This window comes from Narcine bancroftii, chromosome 3, assembly GCF_036971445.1.
Source record: "Narcine bancroftii isolate sNarBan1 chromosome 3, sNarBan1.hap1, whole genome shotgun sequence".
NCBI lineage: Eukaryota > Metazoa > Chordata > Chondrichthyes > Torpediniformes > Narcinidae > Narcine > Narcine bancroftii.
In genome coordinates, this window is record NC_091471.1 from 240965158 (window position 1) to 240984425 (window position 19268).

The following is a 19268-nucleotide window of genomic DNA, read 5'->3' on the forward strand; positions in this document are numbered from 1 at the left end:
ATTGGTTGAAAAAATGTTAGTTAGTGTATGAAAATCTTAAATGGTAGCACAGTTAGTGTAGCTGTTAGCACAACGCTGTTACAGTATCAGTGACACGGGTTCGAATCCAGCACTATCTGTAAGAAGTTTGTACAGTCTCCCCACATCAGCACAGGCTTCCTCCGGATGCTCTTGTTTTCATCCCACAGGGGTTGTAGGCTAATTGGGGTATTGGGCAGAATTGGGTTGTGGACTGTGCTGTATGTTTAAATTATTAAATTAAAGACATAAACTGCCTTTAACCCATGCATCTGCAGATTTCTTGTTTACCACCATAACCAACACTTATTGTGAAAGACTCCAGACACAAAAATTCCATAAGCGCTGACTGACCATTTCTACCCATGCACACGGTCTGACCTGCTCAGCTGCTCCAGAAATGTTTGCTTAAGATTCCAGCTGCAGTTTTGGTGTTTACCAACTTGATGTTTTATGCTTATCTCTGAATAGATGACACTTTATATTATCTTACCTGGAGAAAGATTGATAAAAGACTAATGTATATTGCTCAGAATTGCTTCTTGTATCATACACTTTTAATTAGATTTATATTTTGCTATTTTCTTACTCTTTTAGAACTGAACTGATTGTACCAGCTGTGGAGGAAAAAGACTGCAGAGTGAATGGATCTCAGGAAGAAGAACATTTGTCACTTCCACTTTCTCAGGTTTGTTAAAATTAAAACACATTGGGTTTTTTGGAATTTAATGGGGTAGAAGTTGATACTCAATTTTGTGTAATCAATGGATATTGGCTTCAGTAGAATTTTGGAATCATTTGCTCTGTCCATGCACTGCCAATTGAGGACAAATTTATACTTCATTTTAATAGATTATGTTTATTCCTTTTCAAGCTCCATATAAAGGACATACACGGTAAATGGTAAAGCACTGAGGACTGCAGTAGAACAGAGAGATTTGGGAATACAGGTACACAATTCCCTGAAAGAGGTGTCAGTTAGATAGGGTTGTAAAGAGAGCTTTTGCCATATTGGCCTCTATAAATCAAAGTACTGAGTATAGGAGTTGGAATGTTATAGTAAAGTTGTATAAGACATTGGTGAGGCCATATTTGGAGTATTGTGTGCAGTTTTGGTCACCTAACTACAGGAAAGATATCAATAAGATAGAAAGAGTACAGAGAAGATTTACTGGGATGTTGCCCAGACTTCAGGAACTGAGTTACAGGGAAAAGTTAAACAGATTGGGACTTTATTCCCCAGAACGTGGAAGAATAAGGGGAGGTTTGATAAAATTATGCAGAGTATAGTTGGAATAAATGTAGGTAGGCTTTTTCTACTGAGGGTAGGTGAGGACATAGGTCAATGGTGAAAGGGGAAAAGTTGAGGGGAGCTTGAGGGGGAACTTCTTCACACAGACAGTGGTGGGAATGTGGAACAAGTTGCCAGCTGAAATGGTGCATGCAGACTCAATTTTAAGAATTTGGACAGGCATGGATGGGAGAGATATGGAGGGCTATGGACTGGGTGCAGGTCAGTGGGACTAGGCAGAAAAATGGATTGGCACAGACTTGAAGGGCCAAAGGGCTTGTTCTGTCCAGTAATGTTCTATGATTCTCTGTCTTCCTCACATCTTGCTCACAGGCAAATCTAGCATAAGTACATTGAGCCCCTTCAAACAAATCATCAGTGTTGATTATAAATTTTTGTGGCTCCTACACTGATCTTGCATATATATGGTAAAATATAAAATAAATATTCTATCAAATATCATTTTGGCTTTATTTCATTCAATTTTGAAATTTGCACCATAGAATTCAGCTGGAAAATATGTTCCGGTCTTTCAAAAGCCAAAAAATCAACGTTGTCGCAGAGATTCTTGGAAGAATTCTATTGTGAACACAAACAAAGAGGTATTATGTAGCATTTTATTTATGGGATGGTAATATAATACTAGCTGCAGTATCATTTTTTTGTAATAAATATTGTCAATTAACTACTAAATTACAGATAAGAGTTTATATTTCTTTATTATTAGAAAAAGACTGTGAATATTTTCTTTCTTCCTTGTTTTGTGGTGTGGTGTTACTTTATTGGTACCAATTTTTCTTCCAAATGACCTTATTTTATTGCATAAGCCCGAAAAGAAATAGCAATGGTTGTTTGACTCTGGAAGGCAACATAACAGCATGTCCCTGCCTCCATCAACATTTATGTGCACAGACCATGACAGGGGTTATAGGATGAAAATTGAAAATCTGTCTTTCAGGCCACCAATATGAACAGTTAGCTCTTTTTTTTTCTCTCCATGTCTGCTGTCTGATCTCCTGAGTAGATAGTTTTTTTTTTCTTTTTTATTCCATCCTTCAGTTCAATGCCTTCCATTGAGATTGGAAATGTTAGCATTGACCGAAAATTGAATCTCATTTAGTGCATGAGAATAAATGAGAGATTGTCCTTACAATCTGTCCGAGTGATACACCGCTGCAGTCTCCTACGACTCCAGTGATTATTGCAGTTTACTGGTTGGCCTGTCAAATATTTTTGTTTACTGCATCTTAGAATTATGATATACTCCCTGGGAGAGATCATTAGACTATTTTCTGAAGGTGACAATTCTGTAATTGTAAATTCTATTATTGTATCCCTTTTGTGTAAAATAGCAGATGAACCGTAAGGATCAATGATTGTGTGCTCATGAAGGACAACAATATAAAACAAAGAATGATGTATTTCAGTAACAGTAAGCAAATAAATGAGTTAGACATGTCCTTATTTACTTTCTCTGCATTACTTAAGAGTTCAAACATAATTAAAACAGAAGGTGACGATCGTTCTCATAATGTGGTTCTTGAGTGTTCAGAATTCTGCCAAGTGCAGATATTCCAACAGACTACAGAACAAGTTGCCTTTCAATCAAGTCATCTAGATTCTGAAGTGTCTAAGGATGAGCAGCAGGAGACTTTGGCAGATAAGGATTGCGTTCAACAAGGGAGCAGTAACTGTGTATCGCTTTCAGGAATCCAACTGGGAACAGACTTTATGGACAGAGCTGGAGAAGGGTTGGCATGCTACTCAGACCCTATAAAATCTGCTGTTAATGAAGTAAGGAATAAAAGCAGCACACTGGACAACCTTCAATGTGAAATGGGTGTGCTTTGCAGCACTCCAATCCCAGTGGCTCATAATACAGTATTAGAACCACCACTAACTCAATCAGAGCTCAAAACACTGACTTTAAGCTCCTGTTTCTCTGATGCTGAGCCGAACAATGAGCTGATGCATCATTCCTTTTACCAGGAAATAATTGACAAAGTGCCAGTCACCCCTGAGGAATTGGCAGTATCTCAACGTGAACCTGCAGAACACTCCACAGCAACAAAGGAGAATGCAGACAATGTAGAAGACAGTGTGCAAACTCCTGGGGTGTTAATGGACTTCAGTTATAGAGAGAAGACTCCAAATGTAGTCTGTGAAAAGATGAAAGTGAAACTGTTTGTCCAAATGAATCTAAGCACAGATCTGTTTGCACAGAGTGACACGAAAGAGACTTGTTCACAACCTGCTGACCTGTCACTTGATACCAATGCTGAAAATCAGCGGGGAAACTATCATTTTAATTCTCAGTCTAACAAAATAGATGAACATCGAAATGTAAATGGGAAGTTGCCAGAGTCATCCAACTCGACGAAATACCGTGCCTTAAAAAACGATAATGATTGCCAAAAAAGTTCTAATGGTAACTGTTCTGACTCAGTGAATATCACTAGCCAGTCCACAACTGACAACATAATTCTCTGCAAAGACACAAGTGGTGAAGATACTAATTTTCAACAACAACCAAACCAATGCTTTTCAGATGTTAAAAGGATGGATATTGAATCAAAGCTACATCCTGATGACCAGGCAGAAAAGGACATAACCCAAAATCAATATCAGAAAATCGTCCAGAATCCTTGTGAAACTGGTGAAGAAACAAAGGAACAGATCCTGGAAGCATTAAGTGAAAATTATGGCAATGGTGCTTTCTCAACTGACAGTGCAGACCAGAAATATAATACCCTTGCACACTATCAAGGAAGCTTCGGCGAACGATGCAATGGGCCCGAGTTCATTGAAACTCAGTTGACCAACTCTGCACTCATCGACTTGCAAACTGATACATCTGAGAGCCTTGTGTGTTCAAGGAACAGCTGTATTTCTGAGCCAGATTCACACCTGGAAACTAACAATATTGAACCCCAACTGCTGGAAACAAATATCAACCCTTTACAAACAGTTGTCTGTCCTGTCAAGAATGAAGTTATTCCTGATATTGAAGTAAATTGTCATGAGATACATTTTAGCAGTAAATGTAATGCAAAGGGGACAGAGAGTGCAAAAGAACTAATGACCGTCAATAAGATGTCATTCAACACTAATAAAGGAACAAAATGCAATAAATTGGCATCAGTAGATAACCTGGGCTTCCAGACAGAAAGCCATATGGCTGACATTGAAGCTTCAAGAAATCTAAATGGAAAAGAATTTGAGCAGAAAGTCAACATTAAAGTAAGGAGTGAGGATACTGTTGCAGCTTTACAATTATCCAGCAAGAGAATGGAAGATGATACAGATAGTTGTCAACAAGAAGAAAAAGTAAATAAACAGGTGCCCGATGGAGGAAATGTGGAAAGTGGAGTTGTGAACAATGATTATAAAGAGTTTGGGGTAGAAGAACAGGCAATGCACTCTTCAACAGGCCATCCAAAGGAAGAAGGAAATGGAAATAGATCTGATCAGACAGTTTTTTCTGTGGATTTGCAACTGCGTTGTGACCTTGCGACTAGAGATGAGAGCACATTACCCAGAGGTGACCCAAATGTAACAACCGTTTCAGTGGTCTCCTCACAATATCAATTGGATCGTTTCATCGCAAGGCATGGCGGTCTTTCAACATCCAGTGTTGAAACAGCAGATGGTTCTTCTGTTCATAGGAAACCGAACACAGAGACTGATCATAATATAAGCAACGTTGATGAATGTAAGGACTACAGTTTGTCTATGGTCGATGAGAAATCCAGTAGGGATCAGGAGAAGAATAACGCTCAATGTACGTCAGCATCTTGGACTGTGGACCAAAACGACAAAAATGAACAGAATTCATGCCCCACTACAAATTGTGAGGTAAATGTGCTTTTATTAACAATTATTGATAATCTTACTACATTGCACTATTCAGCCACAATTCCTCAAAGCTCTGTATGGAAAGTTATTGAAGGAATGATTTGTTCTTGTTGCAAACACAAAGGCATGTAAGGTTACCTGTTATTATATCCACCTGCATATATTCAATTCCATGGACTCGTAAAACTAAGTATATGGAGTTATATATAACAATACAATTAGCACAAACAACCAAAGACAAATTAAGCCGTTAGCATATGATTTTACATATAAGTATACACTAAACCTCACACTCAAAAGGAAAAAATTCCTCCAGTTTCTAATGTGTTCATAAATATTTTGTCCTTGCATTATTTCTAGTGGTTTTTTGTCCTTTCTAATTTTATTCATTGCCTTCTCCAATGTATTTTCTCTTATCGTGTATCTCAAAAATTTTACTAAAACGGATCTTGGTTTTTGTTGTGACTGGTTTCGGGGCTAATGTTCTGTTTGCCCTTTCTATTTCCATTCCTTCCTGCATTTCTGGCATTCCCAGAACTTTTGGGATCCATTGTTTTATAAATTCTTTCATATCTTTGCCTTCTTCATCTTCCTTAAGGCCCACTATCTTTATATTGTTTCGCCTACTATAGTTTTCCATTATATCCATCTTCTGAGCTATCAACTCCTCTGTTTCTTTAACTTTTTTGTCACTTTCTTCCAGTTTTCTTTTTAAGTCGTTCACTTCCATTTCTACTGCCATTACACATTCTTCCACATTTTCTAATCTTTTCCCTACATCTGTTATGACCAGCTCTATTCTACTCACTTTTTCTTCTGTACTTTTCATTTTTCTTTTCATTTCACTAAATTCTAGTGTCAACCATTCTTTTAATGCTTTCATTTGTTCTTGAAAAAAAATTGTATCTATGTACTGTCCATTCATTCTACCTCCTATTCCTCTGTGCAGAGCTTGGTGTTCTTTTTTTTCTTCTTCTTCTGTGTCTGCTCTTGGGTTTGTGTCTTCTATTTCTCTTCCTTGTATCTGTGTCTCTTCTGACTTTCTTGTTGAGCTGCTTGCCTCAATTTGTTGCATTTTTTTTCCCATGGTTTCTTGATGATGGTCCTCTTCTTCTGGGTTGGTTATCTGTTGTGTCCCTAGTTTCCATTTTTCTTTCTCCCTCCTCCTGTTCTCGTTGCTTTCTTTATCTTCCAGCTGGGAGCCCTGCTGTCGGGTCTTTCTCAGCTGTTCGTGTTGTGGAGTTTCACACCACAGCTGGTCCTCCCTCCTGTCAGTGTTCTCCTTGTCGTGCGCAGTTGTGCACCCCTGATTGGCTCCGTGAGCCATTTTTGCAGTCCAGTAGTCAGTGGGTCGCGACCCTGCGGGGTCTCCACTAACCTCAGGGAGTGGGCTCCTCTTTCCACGGCGGGTCCCTGCTTTTTTGTGCAGGTAAGGCCTTCACCTTTCTCTTCCAGAGTCTTTTTTTCTTCTTTTCTTCCCATTGTTTTTGGCTTTTCTTTCTTGGGTGCCATTTTCTCCACACCTTTATTTTTTATTTGTTGTGAGTTGTGTGTCTGGGGCTTGGCTTTTTATTCACTTATTTCCTTCTTTTCTGGAGAGGGCTGGTATTCTACCAGCCACTACTCCATCACGTGACTCCGTCCTTGCATTATTTCTAGAGACTAAAGAAAACTACTGTAATTCACAAAATAAAATGATGCATAAATTTACAAAGAACATCGAAAGCAAATACTTCTGAAAGCATTTACAATATTTTTATATGTTATAAGACTAATTCCTTTAATATTTAATGGATTAATTTATTTTAATTGTATGAGGGCCCAGTGGTGTAGGTAGTAAGACTCCTGCACAACAATGACCTAGGTTCAATCCTGATCTCTGTTGGTGTCTCTGTGGTGTTCCCATGTTCTCCTTCAGGCTATATGGGTTTCCTCTGGGTGCTCCCAAAGGTCATTGGTATCATTATTAATCATTGCAAATTGCTACTGATGTGTAGGTGAGTGGTGAAATCTGGGGGGAGTGTAACACTGTACCAGATGATCAGTGTAGTATCTGATGATCCTCCTGCATCAGTATTTAAGCATTCTTTTTGGAGCAGCTTCTATTTTTAACATAGAACATTGCATTACATCACATTCCAGGCCCTTCAATCCGCAATGTTGCACCAACCTGTATATTATTACTGAAATAAAATATCAAATCCTCCTATCTAATTTTCTTTCATCCATGTGCCTGTCCACGTCTCTCTTAAATGGCTCAAACATTTCAGCCTCCACCACCATCCCTGGCAAGGCATTCCATGTACCCACATCTCTCAATGTAAAAAAAAATCTTTCCCCTAATGTCTCCCCTAAACTTTCCTCCCTTCACTTTGTACAGATGTCCTCTGGTGTTTGCTAATCCTACCCTGGTATAAAGGCACTGGCTGTCCACCTTATCTTTGCCTCTCAGAAGCTTGTAGACATCTATTAAATCGCCTCTCATCCTTCTTTACTCAAAAAATCCTAGCTCTGCTAGCCTTGCCTCAGAAGACTTATTTTCCAATCCACACAATATACTGTTAAATCTCCTCTCCATAGCTTCTACATCCTTCCTTTAATGAGGTGACCAGAACTGAACACAAAACTCTTAAATGTGGTCTCATAGAGTTGTAATATTACCTGCTATGTCTCTTGAGTTACTTGGGAGGCTTCTTAAATAAATTGGAGATGCGAGATTTAATTAACAGAAAAGTCTTTACTTACTGATGCCTTCCACCATCTAAGGAAAACTGTTCACACACTCTTATATACATATGCCACACAGTGGTGCACTACAGTTACTACCGTGAGAAGGGTTTATTCTTACAAGACAAAGAAAGATTGTGTTCTTTATCACTTTATTTCCAGTCCTACTTAAGTAACTGAATTTATACAATAGCTTATTGACTCAACTATTTTTAAATAGTTCTTATCAATATTGCACTGGCGGCAGTGTTGCTTCACCATTTTGTGGACTTGGCTGCAATCGTTGGGCTCTATGTTGCTAGTACATGTGTAGCTTGTCATGCTTAACCTGTGTTGATGCTTCAGTATTAGTAGTTGTGGTCTCTTCACTTGATACCTCACTTGCTATTGGTTTTGCAGGCTTTTTTTTATATAGTCAGGATAATGTGAAAAACTGAATACACATCTCTTTAAATCTAGACAGATGTGAGATCTGACATTTGGTAATACTGCTTCACAAGTTGCATGTGCTGAAAGAGCAAATTTAAAGTAAATGTTTGGGGCAGAAGCAAGGGTTTTAACCGGCAATATAGCCATTTTGTTTTCTGTGCTTTATCATTGATGCTATATGGGACACTAAAATAAATGGGCTAATTTCTGCAAACTCCTGTGAACATGCTTGCACCAACTTCACATTGTTACATAATAAGACAGGTGCAGAAATAGGACATTCAGCCCCACCATTTAATCATGAGCTGATCTATTTTCCCACTCAGCCCCTCTGGCCGGCCTTCTCCCCTTTTCTGATGCCCTGGCTAATCAAGAACCTATCAATTTCTGCCTTAAATACACCCAAAGACCTGGCTTCCACAACCACCTGTGACCACAAATTCCACAGATTTACCACCCTCCAGCTAAAAAAAATTCTCTACATCTCTGTTCTAAGCAGACGACAACTAATGAACACATGCAGTGTAGATGTTTAATGAAATGTTAGTCAAAAATATAATGGCCTTTTTGTGCAGGTTCTTAAATATTTCACTAGCTTTATTTCTTTTGTTTTAGACATTCTTCAAGCCCATTCAAGACAAGGTACATCTAAGTAAGCAATCATATGTATGTGTTAATATCTTAATTACAGTTTGTTATTTTATACTTTATATTATGTTTCCCCTTTTGGTTTACTCTTTGGTACATATTATTGAAAGAGCCAGGATGTTTAGAAGCTTGTCAGATGATGTGAGTTTGTTGAGTTGGTCTGGCCACCCCATAGCAGAGCAGGACAGTGACAGAAATCACTGATACACTGAAGCCTTTGTTTGCTTGAGGATGTAGGAGAGCTGATATGTTCACTCTCTTTCCCTATTTTATACCAGTTCATCGCTCACTGAGATGCATAAGGAATTAGCCATGATAGTAATTTTAGGTGAACTCAATTGCAGTTGTTGATGTGCAATCGCTGAAGATCTATTGTGTAGATCAACAGGAAAATTTGAAAACTTTAGGCATGACAAAACAGTCTCACTCATATTACTCAGGTAGGGAAGGACAGACACTTCAGTTAACTCTAGATCTGGCTTCAACCCAACAACTATAACCTGGTCCAATGTGTAGTGACCACAGTATTCACTAACTACAAATGCTTGGTCAAATTTTGAATGCTATACTCAATCCTGTTAAGTAATCGTAAGATAAAAACATTAAGCTTTTCATGAGACATTCTTGGTATAAATGTTTAAAATATTTGTTGTAGAAACTTCACAGTACTTGGTTATGTTGGAACTTGAACAGAGATCTCATGACTAAAACATATGTTGATTATTTCTTTATGATATATAATTTACAGAAATGTTCAAAGAATGCTGCTATGCCCCTGGATATATGGAATTTAAGCTTTCAGGGTCATTGCCATTCATTGTAAATGAATGGAAAACTAGTGTAATTATTAATTAAAGCAATAAACTAGCATATCTGCCTCCTAGATGATAAAAATCGTGAATTACAACTCATTAAACCAATGACAGAAAACAAGGATGTGATGGATGTTTCACTGCTCATTGCCCCTCAGGGAAATGTTAATTTTACATCTGAGATGGAAGACCTGCATTTGAGGTATCAATTTTAATTAGAAAATGGAATTTTTGTGTGTTAGAACATTAGCCACCTTGTGATTGATTTGAACTTCATACAGATTTTAAAGTATTAGAATCTAACAATGCAGACTTGATACCATTCCAACTTAATGTTGCTTTATAGTATAAAATGTTGCCACAGTCTATAAAAGCAATGACCTTATTTATGGGTGTTCAAGGCAGTAAATAATTGTGGGGAATAAGAATATTTTACATTTGTAGGGAGGTTTATTCTTTCTCTTATTAGGTGTCAAGAAGTCTTGCTTTCATGTTTTGGTCTGGTCTATGACCCACAACAATATGATTGATACCAAACTGCCTTTGTAGGTAGTAAAACATAGAAATGCTGGAGGAACTGAGCAGATCTCAGTATCCAGTGGAGGTAAAGATAGATAGCTGATTTCAGGCCTGAAGAAGGCTTAGGCTCGAAACATTGGTTATATACCTTTCCTTCCTTATAGATACTGTAAGACCTGCTGAATTCCTCCAGCATTTCTGTGTTTTTAATCACAATCACAGCATCTGCAGACTTTTGTGTTTCTGTCTTTAAAGGTAGCTTATCAACCCTCTTCTCATTTAACGGGCTCCATTAGCAGACAAATAATTGCTAGAGATGTGTTCACTGAAGATTCCAGCATCTGCAGCTTTTGTATTCCTCCAAAGGACTTTGTTAACTTGACAAACTAGCTTCGTGAGCAAAGCAGTAAATAAGTAAGACAAAATAAATTAAAACTCCCTTGTGGAGGCAATTGTTCACAAAGATCTAGGGAATATGCTCGTTGTTACCATAAAACTGGTGCAATTGCTCTGATCTAGTTTATCAGTCAGAATTAATTCTTGCTAAAAGTTGGTATATTATGGATTCAAGGCTGTTGATAGATGCTTGGCAGATTTAGCTTGTCATTTTTTAATCATGGGTAGAACGTTCAAAATGGAGAGAGTGGTACCAGTTGGGCCTGCCATCTCGCAGGAGCTAAATTATGAGAGGACATTACAGTTAGAATTGTATTTCATGGGATTTTAAAATTAATGAAATGAATTGAAACATGCTTTCAAGAAAGAGGGAATCTAGAACTGGGACAAAATAGAACCAAGCTTTTCAGGAGTAAAGTTGCAAAACACTTCTATGCAAAGAATACTAATTCAGTATTGCATAGAATTTAGTATTGATTTTGAGTGACAGAATAGTCTTAAGGGACTTATGTCTGTTCCTATTTTCTGAAGTTAGTAGCATATTAAAAAGGCAGCCTTTTTTTTACTGCTATGGATGAGATTTGAATTGATGTAAAAGCATTGGACTTAACCTACCCAATGGGGTTGCTCATGTTAAAATTTGAAGTGAAGAGTCAAAGCGTACCGGAGGTGAAATCTTGTATAAATAATGCCACAAATTTTTGACTGGATTTCTCAAAAGGCAGCAGATGAGTTTGGGGAATCAGGGGGCGGTGGGGGTGGGGGGGGGGGGGGCGGTTGTCAGAGGAGATATGGGAAATCTTCTGCCTGAAATCAGGACACATCACTGTACTACTTTCATTGGGGAGAACATTTTTGGTCTTGGGCCTCACTTAGATGCTTATAGCAGGTTGTCCTAAACCTGGAGAGAGGAGAATGAATCTGGCTTCTCCATAGAGCTTTTTGATATGGCCCTTTTAGAACTCAAAGAATGCTGGTTGCATGTAAGCTCTGCTTACATGCATCTTGTAAAAACATTCCTAATTTAACAAATCATTTAAATCCATTTTCCATATTATAGCATCACCTAACTATTTCAAGCAAATACACCATACAGCCATCTTTATTACACACCTACCACAATATTTGAATTTAAAGGATAGTTGAGATTATCGTTCTCCAATATTTTGTCTGCCAACCAAGAAAAAAGGAAATGCACTGGTTGAAAATCACTCCTAACTATTCTTGTCAATTCAAGTTCATTATCATCTGATTGTACATGGATACTATCAATCAACCTCATTCAGATAGAGAATCGTGCATGTGGCTGGCATAGTTCCAAGGCAGGTACTGAGTGAGGGGTTTGGGCATAATAGCCTTTATAGGAATATCTGGGAGGGAGAAGTCACATGTTCAGGAGTCAGGCCAGCCCATACAGAACATACATACATACACACATATATATATATATATAAATAATGGTAGCACCACAACATGTACAACCTGACAAAACAGCATCTTGCCAGACCATGGTGCAAGGACAAAAATACAGTGCATATAAATCACATAATCATCAAAATATATGTGTGTGTGTATTTGAACTGATTGTCACAGTTATACGATACTGTTCATCAAATTCACAGCCTGTGGGATGAAGCTATTCCCCAGCCTGGCAGTCCTGATTTTGATGCTCCTGTTCCTTGTCCTTATTGGTAGTGAGTTGAAGATACTGAGTGCTGGATGGAAAGAGTCTTCTATAATTCACTGAGCCCTATTTAGACAGTTGTTAGTAAATGTCATCTATAGAGGAAAGGGAGACCCTAGTGATCGTGCAGTATTATTGCCCTTAATGAGTGCCTTCATAATCATGTAACCGAAATGCATCTGGTTACAGTGAATCTAATTGGCAGGCCCTTTCTTCGGCAGAAGAGGAAGATGCCACACATGTTGTCTGTGGACTCATTAATGAACTTTCCAAAGTAAAGTAAGTAAATTTTATGTATTTGAAGTCACTTAAATGATATGTACTTAACATTTTGTACATCGGTTTAAAATTCTGTGTGAATCCTGAAGAGAAAATCATATAATAAATAATACTTCTTGTAGTAGTGAATAGTGTTGTTAATACTTTGTTTTATAAAGTTTTATTGCTGCTGACTATCCCTTAAGCAAGTGAGATAGAAATGTGTTTTCTGTGCTCAGACCTTCAATTTATACAGAAGTCTAACTCACTGAAGGCCCACAGGAAGGCTCTGATGATGGCTTTTAAGGAAATATGTATGTTATCTGGTGTATTTGGGCTCTCTGTTATAGACAGGATGAGTGAGGAGGGATTGAGCATGAGCCAAGCAATTCCGTGGGTGAGGAAATCCAACCTCCTCACTCAATACTTGCTCCTGTGTGCATTCAGGGAGCTAGCCAAGAGCAGCAATAGATGCGGCCAACTTTGTGGCTATAATCTTTCATTAAGCTAGGAAGGTATAAAGACTAAAAGTCAAATAAAAAGTAGGAGGTAATTAGTTCATAAATGACATGTTTATGTGAACAAGGGGAAATAATGAGAGCAAGAATTTGAGGATAGTTTCATGATTCGCTGAATTCCCATATTTACGATTAGTTTCATCTTCCAATTCTTTGACTGTTCTAATCAATACTCCATGCTCTCTAATTACGTTCAATAAAAATAAATAATCCAAACTGGGATGTGTTCAAACAGGAAGGGTCCTGAGTCTTAAGTTGCTACATGAATGTGTGCAGCTTTGGAGAACCACAGGAATAAAGGGGAAGCTAGTTGAGTAATCCCACGGCAGGGGAGTTTACCTTTAAGTCATTAAATAAAATATGGAGTTAAAAGAGAGCTATTTTCAGTAACTACGAGGTTGTTGAAGAATTTTCTCTGGTTGACTGAATTTCTTTGACAAATGAAAATGCTGACCTGGGTTGTTCTGGTCTGTATATGACTCTAGACTTGTTCCTCCTCAATTCCAGGGCAATTATCGATGGACAATGAATGTCAGCTAGATGTTGGATCTGTTGAAAATCACAGCTCCATGGGATGTAGCGAATGCAATAAGTCAAGGTGCTGAAGTCCCAGATGTGAATGAGGCCAAGACATGTTTGTATTTAAATTTATCAATACAACATGGTAACAGGCCCTTCTGGCCCACGAGCTCATGCTGATCAATTATGCCTAATTGACCTACACCCCTGAAGGTTGGGAGGAAGCTGGAGCCCCCAGGGAAATGTCATGAAGACATGGGAAGAATGTACAAACTCCTGCGTGGGATTCGAATCCTGGTCCTGACCACTGCTGTTGAAACAGCATTGCACTAACTGCCACGTTAACCATGCCTCCCCATTTCTGAAGGGCTGTTGCATTTGACTGCAAATAATCAAAACCAAATGAAACGTTGATTTTGTGATATCATGCAGTCAGTCGAACTGGTTCTTCCTTGATTATTCTGCAGCCAAATTACCGCTTTCAGAATTTAAAATGGCTCACGACTGGGAGACCATTGCAGACAGAGTCCAGAAAAGGAGTCTTCTAGTCTCTACCCAGGTGGATGAGGTCACATTGAGAGCGCCAAATACAGGAGATGAGGTTAGAGGAGGTGCAATGTCAGCCGTATTTGGTCTAGTCATACAGTGGTGGTGAGTCCTGCATGCTTCTGATTCAAGGCTGTGGGCATTCCAACCTAAGCCAAGCTGAAACGTCAAATCATTGATCATGTTTTTTTACAATTTACATTTATCTTTTAGTCGCATCATTATGATCACACATCGGCAGCTGGAAAGCATGAAACGGCACAAGAACAGGAAAGTGAGAATGGTTGGCAGACACCCACACCAAGGAGCAACAAATGTACCATATTTGCCAAAGAGAAAAGATCTGTGAACGGGATTGGTGCTCGCTGATGTTTCACAAGGTCAGTGAAGTACTTATAGAAGAGAAATGGCCAACCTGTCCATTTGGTGTTTATGTGACACAAAACATGCTGCCTCCCTTCTTTAAATCATCAAGGAATCTTTTTGTTCCCTTTTCCCAGGTGCTTATCAAGCTCTCCCTTTCTCACCTCAGTACTACTTTTACTCATGTTTCTTTTTGCAACTACCATCCAGGTAAATCCCCCTTACATTTCCTTCTAATGACTATCTCATGTTTATTGGGCTTTGTTATGGCCAATTGCACAAGAGAAAAAAAAATCCAAATTTACCCTTGATCCAAAAGACACTGTAACATCAACCCTCGGTCTCCCCATTTTTATTTATTGAAAATTACCATAGTGTGATCATTCCCCCCTGAGTGACTCCTCAATTCTAATACCATATTTTTATATCTTTGTTACACAATCAAATCTTCTAAAATCTTCAGTTTGGTAGTCCAAGTTTCATAAACCAATGTTTTGTGAAGATTTAATGTAAATTGGCTGCATTCCAGTTCTTCCCCCTCCAGAACATAGCCACAGTGCTTTATTAATCTTCATTTACCATTAGTCCTGTACCTAATTTAAACTTTCCAAGGAATGCCTGGCCACATTCTTCTTGCCACATTTCAGGCTTATTAACGCTGTCTTGTATTTTGTCAGTATGACCAGTAAGACCCAGATTGGTTCTGTTCACAAATGTTGACATTCTTATTTCTGAACCAAATTGCAAATGTAAATATTGAATAGGGGCCTCGGCACCAAATTTAAAGGATCACCATTTCCCACCTTGTGAAATTTAGCCACCTTAAAGTCTTATTTGGTTTCTCTTTCACAGATTGTTTTAAATTTAATTGTCACATAAGGAAACTTAAAATGATGGAGTGGAGGCATGAAAGGATTGAGAAACACTTTCTAAAATCAAAGGGATACAGTCACCAATCTGATATAACAAGACCACAGGAAATGGCCAGTACGTGCAATAGATGATGTAAGACAAGCCAATGTCAACTCATACCAAAGGAAGCAAGAGAATCTGGTTGTCCAATGAGAATTCTTTGATGCTATCATTAGGTAGCAGAAATTTGTCTTTAATGTTCTTGCATAGTTTCTCTCTCATATGGTATGAAGTTGGTATCAATTGAAAAATATCCACTGCCTTATGATGATACATGTGAGTCGGCGACTGCCCTTTGGTTACTGTTACTAATGAAGTCACTGGCATGGTTACAGTAAAGTTATCCTGGAGCATAATTAATCTTGTTTTACAGTTGTTGAAATAAGTTCTTGCAATTAAAGATCTTTGGGTGGGGAGCAATGTCACCAACTATCTTACTGGGAGATATTGTTCAGACTCATTATTTTGAAATGTTTGCAAACTGAACAAAATAAAAGTTTGTATCTTAATGAAATCAAAAAACATCTGATTTATTCTCAACTCGAGGTAAGATTCAAGATTCCTTTATTGCCATGTAATAGTACAGAACATATAAATTTGTACAAAATTGCAGCAGTCACCATGAGAGATGACTGGCACCCCTTACAGTACATAGGATCATGTTTTGCTTTTCCAATCTCTACATGACGGGTAATGGAGCTTCATCAACTTACCAAAAGGTAAGAATTCCTCTATTACCTTGTTGATGACATTTTCTCAATATACCATTTTTAAAGAAACACAGAGCAGAGAAATTATGGCTCTCAGTAGTTGTTCCTTTGCTTATGGTTTACTCCTGCACAATTAGGTTTATGAGTATTTATAAATCTGCAAATAAGTTGATAAATTGGAACAGAAGAATAGCAGGGCCCCTATGCCAGGATGGCATGCAAATTCCATATTTTTGGAAGGGACAGCATGGAACACAAGCAGATTGTGTAGAGTGAAGGCCAAGTTGACCTGAAAGGAGAGGGCAGCAGCAGACATGAAAGGGAGACACCTTGGTGATGCACAACTGGACGTGGGGAGAGAACATCAGAGGGTCGAAGCAGACCTGAAAGGGAGAGGAACAGGGTGGAATGCAAGAGGACTCTGTAGGGTGGAGGTCCAGCCATCCTGAAAGGGAGTCACCAGTTTGACCCTTCGTTAAACTGAATACAGAAGAAAGATAGCCAGAAGAGGTAGGTGAGACAGGGACCTGTAGATGATAGTGAAGGATAATATCAAGAATAACAATGTCACTAAATTTGATTCTTCATACCTAATCAGGTCTTGAGCATAATTTCCTGCCTTCATTATTTTTGTGACTACCATATATACTCTTGTATAGAACGACCCCAGAATTTCCACCTAAAATGTTGGTTTTGAGAAATACGCTTAGAATATGACCCGCCACCACCACCAAAATCTGGCACTTCCCGCTGACCAGGGGATGCTGTTAAGACAAATCACAATATTTTAATACAAATGATCATTTAAAGATTTACATTTTATTTTGATATTTTAAAAACCATTTGGCTCCTATAAACAGGCCGTTAAAAGCCTGTACAGGGCTATTGGCAGTCGGACAGAGTTGATGGACCCCACAGAGGAGTGCTGAGACTTCACAAATAACTAATGATGCATGCACAAAGGAGCCAGCAGGAAGTTGGGGACAGTGTTGCGACCAAAGGGAAGAATTTTGGATTCTTTGTATTAGGACGAGCCCAATTTTTAAGGTGAAAATTCTGCTTTGTATCATCCTATACAATGGCATATTCAGTAATCAGAATTTTTTAAAAATAGAAAAATATACCGTAAATATTTGTGCATAATGTGTTCTGTGTATAATTAATGCAACCCCCACTCACCCACCCGAGTCGCACTGCTATCTCTCACAACACCCACCCCCCCCGGCCTGAGTCGCAAGATTGCAGAATTTTTTTTTTACATTTTGCTCCTGTATATAATACGACCACCCCTATTTTTGAGGGGAAAAAGGAAATTTTTTCACATTATACTCGAATATTTACAACAATATGTACATTTCCCCCATCCACAGGTCTGTCTGAACAATTATCAGGAAGTTAAATCTTTAAACAATAGTTTCTGGAGCCATCCTGGGAATTGACCACATATGAGGAAGTTCAGCAGAAATCAGGGGCCATTGACTAGAAATGAGACACCAATGAGATAGTGAGGAAAACACAAACAGTGCACAATGACTGATGTTGCAATGGAAAAATTCAATAGGGTTTGGAAAAGATCCAGAAGCAAACATATTAACAATTTAAACCTTGGGACTTTGTGGCACCAATGGTTGTTTTCACACCATAAAATACACCAGGTTGCATCACTTATATTACAGACTAGCTAATTAAAATAGAATGGGTAGTTACTTCCTGTGAAAAGCAAAGCTCTTTCATTTTTAACTACCGTATATTTTGGCATACGTTTAATTGTGAAACACTAAAATAAATTCCCAAAAGTTTGGGGGTGGGGTCGACTTGTATGTCAGATATACTTTTGGAGCTTAAATTCACCAAAAAAAGCCAGATTGATGCTGAAAGCATCTTTCCACTGCTGGCGCCGTCACTACCTGACACCGCCCCTCTGCTGGGCGCCACCATAGCCACTCCTACTTGGGACCCTGAGGTTGCCGTCGCTGCTCCTGCTTGATAAGCCAAGGTGTTTTTTTTAAACTTAGCTTTGTTACTTGCGATTGGGAGGCCGAGACAGCCCAAAAAATGGGGTTGACTTGTACACCAGAAAAACCCTTAAAATTAGGCTCAAAAATGGGAGTCAACTGAAACACCAGTTGACTTGTACGCTGAAATGTAATTTCAGCCTTAAGAGAATTTTAAAGATTATGTCTTGAAATCGCCTGTTACAGTGTCATTTGGATCAAGGGTAAGTTTGGATTTTTTTTCTCTTGTGCAATTGGCCATAACAAAGGCCAGTAAAGATGAGAGTCATTAGAAAGAAATGTAAGGGGGATTTCAAGAAAACTTCCTTACCTGGATGGTAGCTGCAAAAAGAAACGTGAGCATAAGTAGTATTGAATAGTCAAGAGAAAGGGAGAGCTTGATAAACACATGGGAAAAGGGAATGAAATGATTCATGGTATTGTGCACATGGGGGTTCCAGGAGCACTTCTGTTGAGATCTAGTAGTAACCAATTAAGGTGTGCACACCCAAGCAGGCACTAAGCAATGCTCCTAAATGTGGTTCACTGGCACGGAATTCTTGGAAGGTAATTGGATAAGTCCTGAGGGGGTGCGACATCTAAAGATTCCGGGAGAGAATTGGTGATCTTTGGAGCTAGATGTTTGATATAGTGTCTGGCTGGGATTGATGAATGAAGAATGCCATGTATTGGTGGGGAGTGGGAGTTTGGCCAGGGGTGACAAGGCTATGCATCAGCTCAGGACAGGCTGCTGCGAGGTGAGGCCAATGTGCAAGAATGGGCTTGTTGAATACCAAATTGGTGACAGGTTGCAACCTCAGAGGAACTACCTGTGGACTGACCCCTGTGTAAGATAGTCCCTTTCAAGTAATATTGAAGTAGGCTTTGGAAAAATTGTGAAATGGTGGATCATGCTTACATGGGTGAAAATGCAGAACTATTATCCATGCATGCATTGCACAAAGCATCGAATGGAGAAGCGTGAATTTAAATTAAATAATAACAGGCCATTTTGGCCCACGAGTACTTGGCACCAATTTACACCCAATTAGCCTAGATTCTGGTAGGT

The 19268-nt window shown here is 38.7% G+C and overlaps 1 protein-coding gene across 6 annotated transcripts in view; it reads left to right on the plus strand.

Moving 5' to 3' along the window:
* The window catches only part of LOC138758408 (putative uncharacterized protein DDB_G0291812), a 37889-nt gene that overhangs the window by 11947 nt on the left and 6674 nt on the right, over positions 1 to 19268 (plus strand). For 4 of the 6 annotated variants that reach the window (XM_069927276.1, XM_069927278.1, XM_069927275.1 and 1 more), the window contains exons 4-11: positions 616 to 706; positions 1813 to 1911; positions 2798 to 5164; positions 8936 to 8972; positions 9853 to 9982; positions 12569 to 12658; positions 14434 to 14600; positions 15436 to 15977. In XM_069927276.1, coding sequence (XP_069783377.1) covers positions 616 to 706; positions 1813 to 1911; positions 2798 to 5164; positions 8936 to 8972; positions 9853 to 9982; positions 12569 to 12658; positions 14434 to 14569 — 2950 coding nt within the window. In that variant the 3' untranslated portion in view covers positions 14570 to 14600; positions 15436 to 15977. Of the gene's footprint in view, positions 1 to 615; positions 707 to 1812; positions 1912 to 2797; positions 5165 to 8935; positions 8973 to 9852; positions 9983 to 12568; positions 12659 to 14433; positions 14601 to 15435; positions 15978 to 19268 lie in introns of those variants that run through there. The other 2 variants (XR_011354273.1, XM_069927279.1) reach the window with 2 other exon arrangements.